This window comes from Falco biarmicus, chromosome 4 (genome assembly GCF_023638135.1).
Source record: "Falco biarmicus isolate bFalBia1 chromosome 4, bFalBia1.pri, whole genome shotgun sequence".
Classification (NCBI taxonomy): domain Eukaryota; kingdom Metazoa; phylum Chordata; class Aves; order Falconiformes; family Falconidae; genus Falco; species Falco biarmicus.
Genome location: NC_079291.1, coordinates 17228683 through 17246112, shown reverse-complemented (window position 1 = coordinate 17246112; position 17430 = coordinate 17228683). Strand labels below are relative to the sequence as shown.

Here is a 17430-nt window from a genome sequence, read left to right as displayed (position 1 = left end):
TGGTTAGCTTCACCTGTGGCCAAATTACTCATCTTACAAAGGAGGGAATAAGTGAGTAAAAGTCAAACATGTCTGAAAAAGTAAAAATATTCCTTTCTTACATTCCAAATAGAACAGTACCAATTTCTAAAATGTCAAAAATTTTGTTTGATTTACATTTAAAAAAATATTTTAAATTAGATGCAACAGTTTAATTGTCCGTAGGCAATTCAGAGCTTTGCTTCATCATTTGGTTTGCCTTGGGGAGGGGGAAGAGGCAAGTCTCATTTCACAGGAATTTGAGGGTTTCTTTGTTTTAATTGGCCAAAGAATCTGCAAAATAACTTGTTCATACAGTTTTATAAACTCTTGATAAATCAGACGGCCACATCTGCAAAGCATGCCTATCTCCACATCACAGGCAAACACATTTTCAACTCTTCCATTTGGTGGGCAGAATAATGTGAACATTAAAAAAAAAATTGAAAAAAAAGAATTAAAAGAAAAAAAGGAAATTAACTGTGGATGGAAACCTTCACCTTTACCTTTTCTAGAAAGGGTTTAGTGGCACTTTTGAAAATGTGAGGATTAACAATTGGAGCCACAAACTCCTTGTGTATTCACAAAATAAATGAATAGATATGATACTGTCAGCAGCAAGCTTTCCTGAACAGCTGTGCCAAGAAATCTTGGCCCAAAGAGATCGAGAGAAAGAGAAAAGGGACAGGATGGAGGTGGCTCCAGAAAAGACTGCATCATTTCTACATTGATCCCCAAGTCTCTGCCAAGTTGGCCAACAGGTTGACAGTGGTGCTTGGGACAAGGGCAGATGTCACTCCACCAGCCCCTGCCTCGCTCGCATTAGCAGCAGTATGCAGCTCGAGCAAGCCTGGAATCAGGCCTGTGGTCAACAGATGTCACAATGTTCAGCCAGAGCAAGGTTTAATTCAGCTACAGTGAAAAAACCAGCCAAACCTCTTTTTGTCCTCACTTATCCCTGGCTTTCACTGTAGGGCACATTAGTTGGAAAACTCCTGCTATAGCCGGTCCAGTGTTACTGCTGCAAAAGGGTATTTTGGTTAACCCAACCAGTGCAATAGCCTGAGAAGGCTGATCTGCCAAGCAAAAGCTTTTCATGCAGACTTGTTCTGCAAAACTCATAGGATCAGTCCTGATGTCCTTATCTTCCCTCAAAGTATCTGCAACTGTGCAACTGTACATGATGCAAAATTTACTTTCATTAGCCAAAAAAATTAAGTATAGCACAAATTTAACTGTAGGAAAGTTTCCTGAATATTCATGCTTTGTCTGCTGTAGGTCTCTCCAGGGTGGTATCTGCTCTCAGCAATCGCTAGGGCAGAGCTACCACAGAGCATTTGCTGTCACACAGCACACTTTTAATGGTTTGCAACCCCAGCAAAGCTGTGTTTACAATTTTCATGGCCAAAAGTATTTGCAAAGTCTGATCTCATAATCAATGTCAGCTAAGCATTCAGAGCTATGGGAAATGCACAATAAAGACCATAAACATAGGAAGTCTTCAACTCAGCGTAAATACTGAAGATCAGCCTGGATGTGTGGTCAAGGTAGATTTGAGAGCCAGCTGCAGAACTTCCTTACATACTTCATAAATTCTGATAGCTCTTTTTTGCTTGCCTGGGACATAGTACACCCTGAGTGCATTACTTCTCCTTTCTGTGTATTAGTTTTCTCATCTGTAAAGTCAGGTTTTGTGGGGCGACTTCACGAGACATTTTGAAATCCAGCAGCGCTGAGAAGTGTTGTATACTCAACTGATAAAGTCAATGGAGAAACAACTATCTCCAGTATAACATATCATGTGAAGAGACCTTTGAGTGCTGAAGTCACTAAGAGTTACATATGGAGTTTTGCAAAATTCTCAGTTGCATGAAGAACACTACTTTGATCCAAAAAAGGCATGTTCTTTTTCTGTCAGCACCTGCAAGGGTAGGGCCAAAGCCCCAGAGCCTGAAGTCTGCCAATAGTGGCAGGAAGGTGAGGAAGAGAGCATAGTGAAAGTCATTTGCCAGAGCACAAGTCTTAACTACAGGTCTGTGCAAATCAGAGATTTGTCAGCAAACCAGTAGAAACGGGTATTTTAAAATCAACCCTGAAGGGTTTGCAAAGGCTTTGTAATGCTTGCTAAAAGGCAACCACCAGCTCCCCAGGCTCAGCTCAGACAGGAGAGACGTCTTCTGTGGGAAAAGCTGGTTTTACACAGAATCACAAGTGTCCTCCATCCTTAGCTCCTCTGATCCTCTGAAACGAGATATGCATGCAGGCAGAAGTATATATGCATTCCTATACATGCAATCATTGAATTTAATGCAGCACCATCTTCCAATTCGACCTTAGGCTAAAATACTTATTTCTTGCTTATGCTGTCTGGGTGGGGTAACTGAACTTCACATACTTCTTCTGGGGCTCCTCAAAGTCAAACTGCAAAGCAGCTGCCAGAAATTTCTCTCCATGTAAAATTTACAATGTGCATTTCTGAAGTGGTGGCTGATGTGCCTAGCCAATCAGCTGAAAATGTCTGTGTAGCTAAAATTTTTGAAAAGGAAAATCACAGGATCTGCAAACACATCTGCAAAATGTTCTTTAGCAACAACTGCTCATTCTGAGTGCAGACCTTGAGAATAAACACTAACTTCTGTAACGGCAAAAGGACAAATGTGAGTCATACCTTCAGACTACTCCTCATGACAAGGAACTTAATCTACACCTATAAATATTCCTTACAGTAGAGCCATTGTTCAGTTTTAAAAAATCAGCATAACTTCTTCAAACTAAACCCCAGATGAATACAATCTTCACATTTTAGCAAATATATCTGCTGCAAATAAATAAATTCCTAATTATAAAAACTGACTAGTTTATAGTCCTTGTTCTCATATTCTGGAATGAGCTATTGCATCAATTAAAAGAAAAGCACTTTTTTCCCCATCATAGGAGAAGCCACGGATAATTGGTTCATAAATATTCACTGGTATTTTAGGCATGGCCATAAAAAGGAGCCATTTTACTGGCTGTCCTGGAAACAGCACATTTAATGTCAAAGCACCCCTGAGAAAGGAAAGCTGAGGAGAGGCTCTCATTGCAAGGAGTTAACAGTGAGATCCTGAAGGAGCCACAGGTCACACTCACAAACAGATCTACCACCGTGGCATGAGAATAAAAATATAATGGATGAGCTTGTGTCGGTCTGGAGCTTACAGTGATGTCAGCAGGAACCTGCCTGGCCGGGAGGCTGAGCTGGTGGGTGGTAGCAGTCCCACGCAGCACACCTGGGACAGGGACACGGCAGGCAGTGGGAGCACGGTTGGTCCTTGCCCAGGAGAGTGGATCTGGCTGCTGAGACACAACTTTCCCCCTCACCAGCCCATGCCTGAGCCAGGGCACCACATCACAGCTCTGAGTCCTTGCGCCGCTCACACTCCCAGCTGTTTTCTATGATTCCGGGGAAGGACCGGCAGAAGAAGGAATTACGCCTTAGGCCCAGTTAACGACTCATAACTTCCCTGTCATGACACCCTGCAGGTCTCAGGTATGAGGGCTCGTCTGCAGCTGCTTTCCAGATTTGAGGAAGTTTTTATTTTAAATCCACACAATTGATTAGCTTGGTGGATATTCTGCACAGACAGCAAACAAACTCTTTGAGGCAGGGAGGCTCCTGCACCTCCCCCCCGTCCTGCCTGCTGCAGAGCCTCCCCGGCCATGGATCCCTGTGTAGCTGCTCTTCCTGCTACACAGCAGAGTGGGAGACAGAACAAAGCTACCCCAGCTGCATGAACTGCGTAAAAGAATGAAAATGAACAAATTGAAAACAAACTGCAAGTGTTCTTAGAGCTAATTAATAATAAAAATAATAATTAGAACTATAAAACACATCCCATAAAAATGCTGTCTTCTTTACAGAGCAAGGGAAAGTTTCCATTTAAAAAATCATAAAACAAAAGAATGAGGGCTGCTCAATTTTTTTTTTTTTTTGATAAAATAAGTTATGATGCATTACAATTTACACAAATAAAGGTCCAGAATAATATCAAGACTATAAAGCATGAAGATAACATATTGTTCTGGCAAGTGATAAAACTGCTCACAGTGACAGCTGTGATTTATTGAAGCAATTCAAATACACTTTGAAAGTATATTAGCTTCGCCTCTGCCCACAAAGGGCACATTTTAGCAGGGCAGGCCACGTCGGTGATAAATTACATACCAGCAAGAAGTGAAGGCAACTGGCAACATCAGATGCCCGAAGGCCCTGAACTACTGCGATAATGTGTTTTTCATGATAATACCGCACATGCAATGGCATCTGAGCACCTAAGGAAACACATCAAAGCTGTATTTTCATTGGCTTATAATGGTGAGAGTGGCTGGGACTTCCCAGCTAAAGCTGGCGTACAAAGCATTTACAAATTGGCTCTGGAACAAACTTTGGCAAAGAAGGTCACAGTTTAGATGCTACCTTTTAGGGGGAAGGTGGAAAATAGCTGCCTCTTGCTTCCGGGTTGTAGGCACTGAAGCAAACCACAGGCTGTGGACCTACAGGCTGCCAGCACACCACAGACCTTGCCTGCGCCTGCCGGCTGCACGACTGCGACAGGACTGGTAAAGTGACCCATGTGCTGCTGTGGTTTAGCTGTGCTAATACCCAGAATGGGATGGGGACTCGGCCATGTGGTCACCATGGCCATGCTGGCACCTGCACTGCCACTTCTGCGAAGGAAGCAAGTTACTGGGCACACTTGTTCACTGGTCACACCAGTTCAAACCCACAGTAAGAGCCAGGCTCTTCCGATGGCTCAGAACAGCACTGGGAAAGGAGCACAGAAAAAGCACCATGCCAGTCTCCTCCCACAGCAATGTTCTACTACTGTAAAAGCAGTGAAAAATTATTTTAGTTTAAGACACTTTGGGCTAAACGCTACCCTCTGACATTCTAGCGCAGACAGTCAACCTAGCCTTCAGAGGGTGGTTTGAAGAGGACATCTCCCTAGACAGAGCCAAGGCAGGCTCTTCTCACATTACCAGCGAAAGTTTTACAAATTGGGCCTGCCTTCAATTATTACAGTCCTCCCATTTTGACACACCAGGAAGCTCATCTTTGTGTCTTTACAGCTCCTAAATTAAGAGCAACAAGAGAAATTAATGACTTGGCCAAAACAGTTACATCTTGCTGTGGATTAAAAAAAGTTTATCAGCAATAATACTGTAATTGGCTTATCTCCAAAAGATAAAACACATTTATCAAAGAGTTTGTTTCTGGTGTTTGAACTTCTATTTCATCCAAAACATTCCCTTGGGAAGTGATAATGAGTATCTATCTATTTCTATGGTACCCATTACTGTATAACCTGAGGACCTTGGACGTATCGCATACTTACAGAATGAGTTCATGTAACTTTTTAGAGGAAGTTGACCATTTCTTGAGTTTATGCCAGTAAATGCCTGACAGAATCATGTTTCTGTATTTAGTCTCTGTATGAAAATCATCCCTGTGACACTGTAACTGAAATAGTATAAAACAACTATATACAGATTGATACTTTAAAACTAGGCTAGCTAAACGCTTTACAGATCGAGACCCAGAGAAGATGCAAACCTGGCAAAACTTAGTAGTTATTTCCCTGATTTCCCTAAAGCATATGGGAAGGAAGAGCTCAGCACCATTTTGAACCTGCCCCTTTATCTATTTTTTGTAGCTCTAATCTAATGATTATAAGAAATAACTTTTTTTTTCCTTGAACTGAAATTCTGGGTAGTACAGATATTACAGCACAGTGCAGGCTATCACTTCATTTATTTATGGCTCTGCAGCACCATTCTTCTTTAGAAACACTTGCAGGAATTAAATTGATTGTATGTTAAGTGTTATTCTTAATAGTTTTTTCATTGCTAGCTAATGGAAATATGGATTCAACATTATTTTAAGCTTAATGCAGTGTAAAAGAATTAGTTTAGTACACTGTAATTATGATTTTTTTTTTACAGCACTTAATAGAAATACAAGGAAGAAATAGATTTCTTCAAGCAAGAGAGAAGAACAGCAGCATTTTGTTTTTTCAGCAACAGCTTGAATATCAAAGCTGTAATGTGGAAGTCACTCCTTTCTCTTTCTTGTCTACAAACTTCAGATTTACATTTGTCACTTAAATAAAGGAACGTGTTTGTAGCATGCCTCAAATTCTACCTTACCAAAAGACCAGAAACATTCTGCTAAACTTTACATCCGAGCAGAAGAGGGATTCCCTCCTCTCTTCTGCAAATTGGGTAGGAGATAGTAATCACCACAGCCCCTGACTTGATTTCAATGACAGAAGACATGAGAGTACCCTTCCCTGCCCCACCACATGCCTGCACTTGCCATTCTGAAGCAATGAAATAACCCTCACAGCATGCCAGTAATCAGGGCAGTAAACATGACCAGAAAATTCTTATTTCTATTCCTCCCACAAGTTCTAATCCAGAAAACATTTATTTTATCCCCTGTCCCCTGGAAAATTTCATTCTTAAATAGGTTCCAAATCTCCCACCTTCCCAAACACCCATATCTATGTTGGTATCTTCAGAATGTCTTTTGGGACATTTTAACTGGAAGGCTAACTTCCACATGTGGGCACAAATGTTACTTTGTCTGAAGAGCCCAACTTACTGGAAAACTGTTGCTCCACCTCCTCGGTCGGCTTCCCAGGTTCTCCGTGCTGCACAGCCTCTCCGGCCACAGCAGCCAGCCTAGCTGCTGCAGCAGCAGTTCATTTTTCTTCCATAGGGAGAAGGATGGTCTCCTGGGCCTTTGAGATCTCATTACAGAACCCAGCATCTTGTAACACAGTGAGTGCGACAGACTTACAATTTCATGCCTCTCTTTGAAAGAAAATGACTAAACAGAGAGCACCATCGAAAGGAGAGAAGGCGGTTTCTGATCTTGCCATCTGCTCCTTGCTGTCCCCTTCTCCCCATTTCTCTAAGCTGCTGAGAAACTTGCTGAGGCACACAGTCCCCCCCATCCCCCTCTCCTTTTACTAGGTGTTCGATAATAACCAGGCATGGCTCTACTTGAGGGCTCTAGCAACTATGGCAACACAAACAACAAGTTTACATGAAAACTGGAAATGCTCCATACATGTCAGGTTCCTTAGGTCTCCAAGGAAAATAGTAACGGGGTTCCCAGGCCTAAGACAGTGGTTCTGGAAAGCTGCCATAAAAAGCCAATACTGTGTAAAAGCTGAGAGTATTTTACTATCTGCTTTTACAGCCTAGTAAGCGTAAAGCGTCCTTTTGCAGTATTGCCCTTCAAATGAAAGGAAAAATCCCCCCTATATTACATTCAATTTTTCAGTTTCTGTTATGTCAATATAACAATCTTTTGTAACAAGGAGACAAAAGCTTCTCCATCTTCTTGGGATCAATATTATTGCTAAAGCAAGGACAACTGGTATCTCTTTGTTAAGGTTCTATTTTAATGTAGTGCCAAAATACAAACACAGTTCTAACTCAGTAGATAATAATCTGCTTTTCAGATCAAAGGCTGAAGTGCCCAGGATGGAAAAACCTACATACCCTTTAATCATGCAGCACCATTCTCTCCCAAGCTCTGCACACAAATAAGTAATCTGATGATGCAGGATGATCTGTGCAGATGCACCTGTCCCAAATGTCACTTCATGCCAGCAGAAGGTTAAGGTCTGAAGTAAAGAGAAGTCCCATACTCCCCACAGCTCCCTTCATGCCAGCCCCGCTCTTCCGCAGGGTGATCACAGCAGCTTCACTACTGAAGGACCCTTCAGCAGGGAGCTTCAGTTATTCCTAAAGCTATGGATGCATGAACTGTAAGAAAAAGCTTGAGAAATCTGGAGCAAACCACACAAAGACATCTGTACAGAGACAAGCAGGTCCCTGAAATAAAAATCAAGCACTGAAGACAGAAATTGGGCATTGCTTGGCTACAGCCGCATTGCCTTAAAGGGTCACACTTCCAGCTTTTTAAAACAGGAACCCAGGTCGATGCATTTGTGTCCATATGGTCTCAGAGAGCACCGGGGTGGCATGGTTAAATATTCAGAAATAAGAAAAAGCTAACACAAAAGTAGCCCCTACAATGTTAATTCCAGCAACTTAGGCATATATGAATGAGATGCAGTATTTAATTATTACCTAATAATTATATATATTGCAACAGGATTTGCCCTACAAATTGCCGAAGTGCCCCTCAGCAGTATTTCTAATCTTCGTATTTCCTAAGCTGCAAACCACGGGAGGACTTCAAAATGGTTTTGAGCATGACAGCTTTTAAAGACTACCTCATCCCTCACACAGGTCCAGACATGGAAGCGCACAGACGAATTGGTATACAACGTTAGCAGTTTTGCCCAGGTGGATCATTTGTGACCCGTGAGAAAAACCCTGTGAGAAGTACGCTGAGTAGGCAAAGTGAATTTCAGAAGAGCAAGCCTCGATGAAATCTGCATTTCATTTTGCTGGGATACCTCAAAAGGGCAGATGTCTTGTCAAACGTTAACCTCCTGCCCTGGGGAGAGTTGGCACTTGAAGCCACAAGTTTCCTTTCCTCTTTGTTTGATCATATGAAGAACTTACCTGCCTACACATGTTCTCCTCATACTCTGAAGTCACACACATGGGGCTTTTGTTAATTAGATAAAGGATGTTTGTCTTTGGAAAGAAACAGACTAACACAAAACATATTGAAAAATAAATGGGCAAAAAAGCTCCACACAAACTCATCTGGTCCTGGGGTCAGCTCAAAGCATGGGTGTTGAAGATGTGAAGAAACCACAACTGCTTGCTGGTTAACTGAGATCAGAACAGAATTTGCTGTTCCTTAGGAAGCAGCATTGCTCAATTTTGCTCGTGCTCTTGCCTCAGACATGGGAAAGCAAATCCTTATACAGGAAAGCATTCTAAACATGTAAGCAAGTCTTATGGAGCAAGATGGGGTTCATATCTGTGAAATGATTACCTGAACAGGAATTGATGTAAGTATGTGCTTCAGTGCCCCACAGCTCCACTGCAGGGAAAAAAAGAAAGGACAAGTCAAAGGAGGCAGATGGTTTTCACATGAAAGCAGCCGAATTGGGGGAACTATTTCAATAAGCCTTGCCTGTTTCATCTTTCCTTCTATCATATAGTGACTGCTCTTAACCTCACAAAATTATTTTTTTTTTAAAAATAATCTTAAGCATTTTTTAAACAAGATTTGGCTGCTGGTACTAGGAAGTCCCTCATACATTCATGCAACAGAGGGCAACTCTTGAGGCCAACACAATTCTTCCCAAGGACACCAGCAGCCCACGGGCTGTGTTTCTAGTATGATAGACACAGTGAGTTGTAGAAATTGCAGGTGTTTAGAGAAACAAGGTTTTAAAAAGGATAGATTCAGTATCTTCTTCTTAGTTCTGTCCTTCTTCAGACACTAGAAAGCAATAGAAAATGCTTGGATAGCCACTTTTTGAGTGGTAAAGGTAAAAATTCAGCTGATAAACTGAATACTGAAAGAGTGCTTTTGGTACCTTCACTGTGCAGCAAGACTAAGGCAGTTTCTTAAGTGCCTCATGGGGATTCTTGGAAAACAAATGTAAAACTGTCCCTAGTTTCAAAACCACTGGAAATACATGACACATGACCTTGACCTAAGAAATTGAACAACCTGGAACATTACAGCTTTTGCTCATTTACAGCACAACCCAACTATGAAATCATACACATGACCCCATCTAACTGTTGGACTTCTGGGTTCCACTCCACTAATATAGTTCTTAAGATTTTTGAAGAGAAGCCAACTCTTGCAAATTAAGCAGATGGTATTCTGAGGGCTGATTCCTGGAATGGACGCCCAGACATTCCCTGCTTTTCCACATCCAGGAAGCCCTGCCTTCCCTGCAAATATTCTCTAACCAGCAAGCTCCATGGTCCTTGCGCTAAACAATGGAGAGCTGGGAGTCCTTTGACTTTCAGGTATTAAAAAATAAATCTCATTTCCAAATTGCTGAACAAGAAGATAACGAGATATTCTTGAATCTGCTAAAGCAGAGTCTGAAATCAACCACCTGCCCAGCAGATCTACCAATATCCAACCCTGTTCCATCACCAGCAGAGAGTATATGGTGAAGTCATACCTCTCAGCATGACAGGTGTATTGCCAACACAACACATACAAAAATTAAGCTAGATCACATTTCTGATGATCAAAATTTATCGAGATTTTTCACTTTATTACAATATATTATAAGAACTGGGTTATCACTTCTTTCATCTCCAAATTAAACATCTCCAGACCTAAAGATTTTGAAAACACTTGTAACAATGCTGCTGTAAAATGCATATTCAACACAAGTTCTTGTCATTCACTTTTGTGCTTAGCGAGTGCAGCCTCATTTGAGCTATTACAGTAACTACTGACGTACTTGCACACCAAAATGTAATGAAATGAGGTAAAATGTGGTAAATGTGTAAATAAAATGAGGTAAAATGTGAGACCCCTTAAGAGGGTATCAGAGAAAGGTTTTGGTTTACTGGCCCCCTTTTTCGTGCCATCATTCTTCTTGACCTAGTTAAGCCACCTTCTTGGCATACAGTAGCTACCACAAGTGTACTAAAACTTTAACAAACCTATGAAAAATGAGAAATTCAGTATTTCTTTCCATCGCCAATGTTGCGATCACCCAGTGAAGTGCCCTGCTGTGATTGCTTCACAGAAATACAACCACTTTGCTCACTGGAGAGTCAGGCTTTTTCCCTCTCTCATTTTCTCAGTTTCTACTTGACAGATGTCCTGAATCTGTTCATTTACAGAAGGAAACTCAGGAAAGGAGTTCTTGCTGATTAATTATGACCTACTTGGAAACAGCATTTTACTAGTCAATTAGAAACAACTCTCTAAGGCAAATTGTATTTCCACATGTCCACACCTGTTTCTTCAATAAATCATATTCCTTATTTACACAACGGGCCATATTACAGCAAAAATGAGCTGCATAACGCATTTCCAACACCACTGTAAACTCATGTAACATATTAATGAGGACCAAGCAGAAAAAACAGAGGGAAGTTGAACTAACTTTTCCCTCCTCCATGCTTCAAAATGGTCAGAAAACTCATTTGTTTGAGGTCTAAAAAGACTCAGTCCTACCACACACTGCTCATCTGACTAACATTCTTAATAAAAATTAATAGCTCTGCACTTTTTCTTCCTTATCATGTAACAAGTAAATACATCAAAGGGGGAAAAAAAAGGGAAAAAAAGGTACAAACTAGCCTTCCTCAACTTCTGTCCAATTGAAGCATACCATGTCAGCCTTCGTAGTCTTTTGGTTAGTCTCAAGTTTGCATAGAAGAAATGAAGAGTGTTCGTGCAGTTACACATTACATTCACCTTTTACATTTTATAAAGCTAAGAAGTCTCTTCAGTTTAGTTTGTAAACACTCCATAGCTCACTATGAACATAAGACAAATTGGATAGAAGCAGATGAGTCTTTATCACTCGTGAAGTTTCCACCACAGTAGTATAAATATGGTTCTCCGCAGACTTATGGTGTCTCCATGAAATCAGCGGTACCAAAGTGCAGACCCAACATCGCCCTACAAACCCACTGCTGTTAGCTATGGTTCTTACTCCTTATATCGCAAGGTCCTATTTCGAGGCAGATGAGCAATTCAAAGAAAAGCAGAATAATATTTGTTTTATTTTACTTAGGAATGTTTTCTTCCTTTAACATGACCCTGAAATAGCAAACTCATGGCTTCCCATTTTTGAGGAGCTAGGCGGGGGCTTGAACAGCTCCTGCCTATTGCTCCAGTAGGCAAGCATGCTGAGGCAGAGGTCTGGAGTAGAAAAATACAGCTCTTCACATTCCTGCATTTATTTATTTTTCCACATCCTTTGCCTTTCCTTATCAGAGAAAGCATCCTGTACCCTGCCCCATGATATGAACTGATGATCCATCCCATACATGCATCATTGATCCTTTCACTGACCAGCTTTCACTCAGTTGGCTGAAAAGCCCCAAGGTGAAGTGAGGTTAGCAATGCTGCTTTGGGATCTGCAAGGCATGCGTGGGAGCTGCAAGGAACAGTAGTGTGGCACTGAGGGGAAAAGTGTCCCCTGAAGCTGCATGGGCGGGAGAGTGAGATTCAGGGTAAAGCAGCTCTGACTTGTATCTTCAGCCCCCTTAGCAGCTCACAACAGAGCAGAAACTTTATATGATGCAGTATCACTGAAAAATTTGTGGAAGGCAGCACTGATGATATGGTGCCCTCACTGAAGAGCAGGAAATTATTCAAAAGATGTTAATACACCCATGCACCTTGGACATCACCTTCTCCCTCCATAAAACAAGTCCTATCATCAGAAGCCTTATGTGAGTTATAGCTGAGAGAGTGCAAGAGCATTTGCCCACGCCAGCAGTGCAATACAAATCATCTGGTGATAGCTTGGGTATAAAAGATGCTTTGTAAAACCCGGCTCCACTCTTTTACACACAAATCACAGGCAAATTCATACTTTTCTGGAACAAAGAACATCATGAAACCTAATTCAGATTTCTAATTCCTGCATTAGATGATAATTCTATTTCACCAATTACTTTTGCCTTGCAATGTAGCTGCATTTATAATTATTTATTGCCCAGCTCAAGGTTAAGTGAAGGAACAGCCTCACTGAGATCCTGTTTAAGCCCTTATTTTTCACAATGTGCTACAAAGATTAATTGCTTTCTATTTCTTCAATAGAGACAGAATGAAAATTGCCATTTGATACAAACTATTAACACAGCAATCATTTTGAATCAACACATTGCTTCTTATAATTTAAAACGTTTCCCTTCTTTTGCTTATTCTATAAGGTTGTACTCGGTACCCTTAAATTTTTTAATTTGTGGAGGTTCTTTTGTAAGACCTGTAAAAATCCAGTCTTATGCACTCCTGCAGACTTGGTACCTGATGAAAGGTAGCTCTCAACAAAGAGCAAACTGGAAATGCAGCATTGTTAAGCAGATGCTATTGAAGATGTTCTGTTTTACCAGCATGCTACTTGAAAGCCCTGAGGAGAGTGCTGAAGCATATAATAAACTGTTTTGATGACACAGGTTGACAAAGAGCAAGGATACATACATATATATATATATATACATATCTCCTAAATATTTGCTTGCTCAGAAATGGCTACCTTATTATTCTCTTTTTCTTAAGTAACGCCACAGGGGCTAAGGTCTTTCAGAAAGAAATGATTTGCAACATGCAAAAGACTGCTGTTGTTTACAAGCAAAGTCCACTACTCGCTTGTCATAATGGTTGTGGGTTTTCATTGCATAAGCAAACATAAGGAACACTTACACTAAAGATAAGGAGACGTTCAAATACTTGCAAAAATATGAATTATTCCAAACAGTAATATTTAGGAAAGCACACTTAGGGATCCTACACATATGATCTCAAAAGCTACTTACTGTTTTCAGCACTCAGCAGGAACTTGGGTGCCCAAAGTTTTACAGGTAGCGAATGAATGAACAGCTGCCACAGTAAAAGCTTCTTTCTTTTTCTGATTTACCTAAGCTAAGGAACCTTCTAGAGATGGACAACAGTCCTGAATTGGATGGCCACCACAGTGTGTGCCTTAATACTCTTTTAGCCCTGGATGCCAGCTCTATGCTGGGCATCAAGAGCGAAAAGAAAATCCCTTCACATTTATACATACAGTTCTAGCACAGAGGGCTCTCAATGCTAGCTGTAGCTCCTTGGTATGACTATGGTACAAAAATCATTATGGCACAGATTGGCTTCTTTTCCTTTCCTTGCTCTTAATGAGTTTATATGATGGTAGTCAAAGGACTGTATTCGTTACTAAGACATTAGGATACTGGGAACTGCATTGAAAATAAAAATTAGATTAAATATGTAAAAACAGAGAAGGAAAACCTGTGTTAAAGTACTTCTAATCTTAGCTCCTTTCAGATAAATTGGGGTAAAAGCTTATCTAAATTTACATTTTTCAGGTATGGTTGCGTTAGGGATTCGGACTTCTTGGATAAAAAGGAATTTCCATCCAACATACTAAGCAGTGTGCTTATTTGTCCCTCTATCCTGAAAATAATATTTCTGATAAGGATATAGTCATATCTTGCCATCAGCACATAAACAGAAGCAGAAACAGAAGCTCTGAATATTACTAACCAATCTCTATTTGTCAGTTCTGGAGTGAATTACTGTAAATTGACTCGCATTTACAGCTAGGTCTTTAGACTGGCAGCAAAGGCTGAGTAAAGAATCACCTCTTCCCCTTCTCAATCTACATCCTGTTGGCCACAAAGGAACACTCGCCAGTCTGCAGCAAGAAATCCTGTGTTTATCTTTATCACTCATAATGATAAATGCCAGAGATACCCATTGGAAGTGAAACCTCAGCAGGGAATATGTATCACAAGTAATAACAGAAATAATCAAGCTGTTGTTAGATCCAGACACGCAAACAGCAAATTCAAATTCTTTTATTTTTTGTCCAATACCAATGACAGCTACCAGCCATCACGCATTACAATTAGCTCACACAGCAAGAATGCTATCTGTTCTGGTGCATAACGAGCAAGCTGCAACAGACAGCAGGACCTGGGGAAGAGCTTAAGAACTGTTTGGAGAGGTATCGGGCATCTTTGCCTATTGTGGAGGAAACCAGCTCCTTTCTTTAGGAAGAATCAAAGGCTGCTTCCTTCACACACCCACACTATCAGCCTTAATTCACTTGCAAACAAACCAAAGAGAAATAAAATCAATTGCTCACTTGCTGTACTAATGCATAGATTCTATATATCTAGTGTTGGTGAGTCAAAATGACAAGGTCCTTGCAATTGCAGAGGGATGATGTTCTTGCGGACGGTTTAGGCAAAACAATAACTGACTGTAACAAAGGTCGAACAAAACTCAGGTAAAAGCACTGGGATCATTTTATGGTTACTGCTGGTCAGCAGAACACCACTTCGTTACTGGGACGTTGCTCTTGAGTTCCTCTGCCCTAACACTGAACACACACTGTGGCCCTTCTTCCAGGCAGCTCATGCTCATATACACATTCTTTCTGTCATGTCCAAATCTAAATAAGTGTCCTATTCTATTAAGTCTTACAACCACAAAGGGTGCTTCAATTCTTTAATCCTCAGTCAATAGCAACTGTAAGGGAAAATTCTGGGCCCCCCCCCCCCCCCCCCCCAGTGCAGATCTCTGGTGTGCATTTTGAGTATTCAATTATTAGCTTAGACCCAAAAATCCTCCTGCACTTCTCCATCCTGGGGCATGCTTTCATCTGCAGGAAAGTTACAGAAAACTGAGCCCCCAAGCTTATAGACCTACTGTGAGCAGAATGCCTGAAGCAGAGCTGGCAATGGCCTCTGCCCCTCCAGGGAGGCCTTCTAGCATGTCTGTCAGTGGTAGGGCTCCACTAATTCTAGCAATGGCAGGATGGTACCAGAAAAGACAAAATACAACAATTTAAAAAAAAAGAAAAAAAGAAAAAAAGAAATCTGTCTTTGTTCTCAAGGACTACAATACAAACCTCCAAATTATTCTGTGCTGGAAAATTCCATCGGAAGAAGCGGAAACACTGTGCATTGATCCAACACAGAATTAGCAATAGAGATGATGTATAACTCTTTTTGGCAAAGCATAGACAGAAATACAAAGATTCTTTGTAGACATTGTTGAATACCTTAAAACATTCCCTACACCTTAGTGGTGTGGCCTCTGCAACTTTTACAGAGGTTATTTTGAAGTCCTAACCGCCACACAATGCTGTTAGAAATCTTTTCTCTCTCTGCTTGCTCCTGTACATTAACTGACATGAGATTAATACATGCTAATCCTCGGGGGGGGGGGGGGGGGGGGGGGGGGGAACTAATCTGTATATTAGTGTGAAACCCCAGGAACGCTGTCAGAAATGGCTTAGAATTTAATTAGTGCTAGACAAGTTCAACAAAACTTGAGAAGCCTTGAAAGAAAACCACAAATAAATGCCTGTCTTTAAGACTCTTATGGTTGTTGAGCCTACCGGTATTCTCTTCCCTCAGTATTTGCTCTCTCTTGGTGTGAATGCTGAATAATTAAGCAAGTCATTTGAGGAAGAACAAAGCTTTTTTGACAAAAGTGATTTTGCCTTTTAATTTTCAGAATCAAGTATGCTGCAGGGAGTGTGACCATATTAATTCTGCTATTAATTTAAATTACAGATGTTCTGTAAAGCTGAACACTGCTGGTTCAGTACTGGTGCGGCACTATTGCTTAATGTCAGAAGGACAACAGGATTTAGTCTTTCTAAGACTTGATATTTTAAAACTTTTAAGTCCCAGTTCTCAATTTCTCAGCAGGATTCTGAAAGTCTTGAACGCAATACTCAGTCACACAATCCTCCTCTAGCAGTAGGGGAATGAAATCCAGGGTGCAAAACTCTAGGTAGGAAACTCCCTATGGGTAGTGCATAGGAAACACTGAGGAGGTGGATGGGTCTGGGAGCTAATCTTCCTCACACAACATATAAAATAGCAAAATACCATAAAAGCAAGACCTCAAAATTGAAAAAACCAAAAACCCACATAAAAATATATAATCAGGACTAAGTGAGTTTCTTGCTTTACGTCCTTCTCTTTCATGCGCTTAATTCTCTGTTCCTTCACACCTTTAAAGAAAGCACTGTAAGAAAGAAGGAGAACATCCCTGAAGAGCAGAGATCTTGGTGAGCATTTCCCCTGCAATGCACAATATGGGTAAAAACCCTGTCAGGCCTAGGCACCTGGGTTTCTCATACCATGGGAACGTCTGAAGTTGTAACCAAATCATAAAATTAATTGAAAAAAAGACAAGGGCTCCTTCTTCTCCAAATGTAATTTAGGGGGAAAAACTCCAAACTGAACAAGCCTGAAGAGCAGTCTCCTAGGTTTGCTACAAGCGCTTCCATGGCACAGAATTCTCCACCACAGCCGGCAGGAGCACTGAGCTCTGCCTTGCAGACACTCTTGGTATGAGACACTCAGTACCATCCAAATGGAAGTGCTTGTAGGTAAAGCTTTACGTTTCCGGGCAACTTAAACATAAAATGCTTGGACAGAAACTAACAGTGTGGATCACTTCAAGATCATAATTTCAAATTTAGCCTTCCTACTGCAATTGCTGCAAACTCCTTGATCCGCCCCTACTATTTCATAAAATGCTTTTAAATTTCAAAGCCTTACATCAATGTTAATGAGCACAGTCCTACACTTAAGTATCTAAACCAGTAGGGCTCTTTCCCTCCCGTTCCTGCCAAGCCCCTGTAAAAACAAGACACACATGCCTTGCAATGCTTTTCAGGAGCAGCAGTATCCGCTGAAAAAAATACAGCGTTAAACACAGACGGACACCTTTAGTACAGATCTGTTTCAATAGCG

General features: G+C 41.0%; 1 protein-coding gene across 19 annotated transcripts in view; it reads right to left on the bottom strand.

The window, feature by feature from the left end:
* Positions 1–17430, bottom strand: part of ARPP21 (cAMP regulated phosphoprotein 21) — a 146083-nt gene that overhangs the window by 16449 nt on the left and 112204 nt on the right. For 12 of the 19 annotated variants that reach the window (XM_056337997.1, XM_056337995.1, XM_056337996.1 and 9 more), the window contains one exon: positions 8987–9034. The exons of the other annotated variants lie outside the window; for them this stretch is intronic. In XM_056337997.1, the coding sequence (XP_056193972.1) occupies positions 8987–9034 (48 nt within the window). The remainder of the gene's footprint in view (positions 1–8986; positions 9035–17430) is intronic. 19 annotated transcript variants of the gene reach the window in all.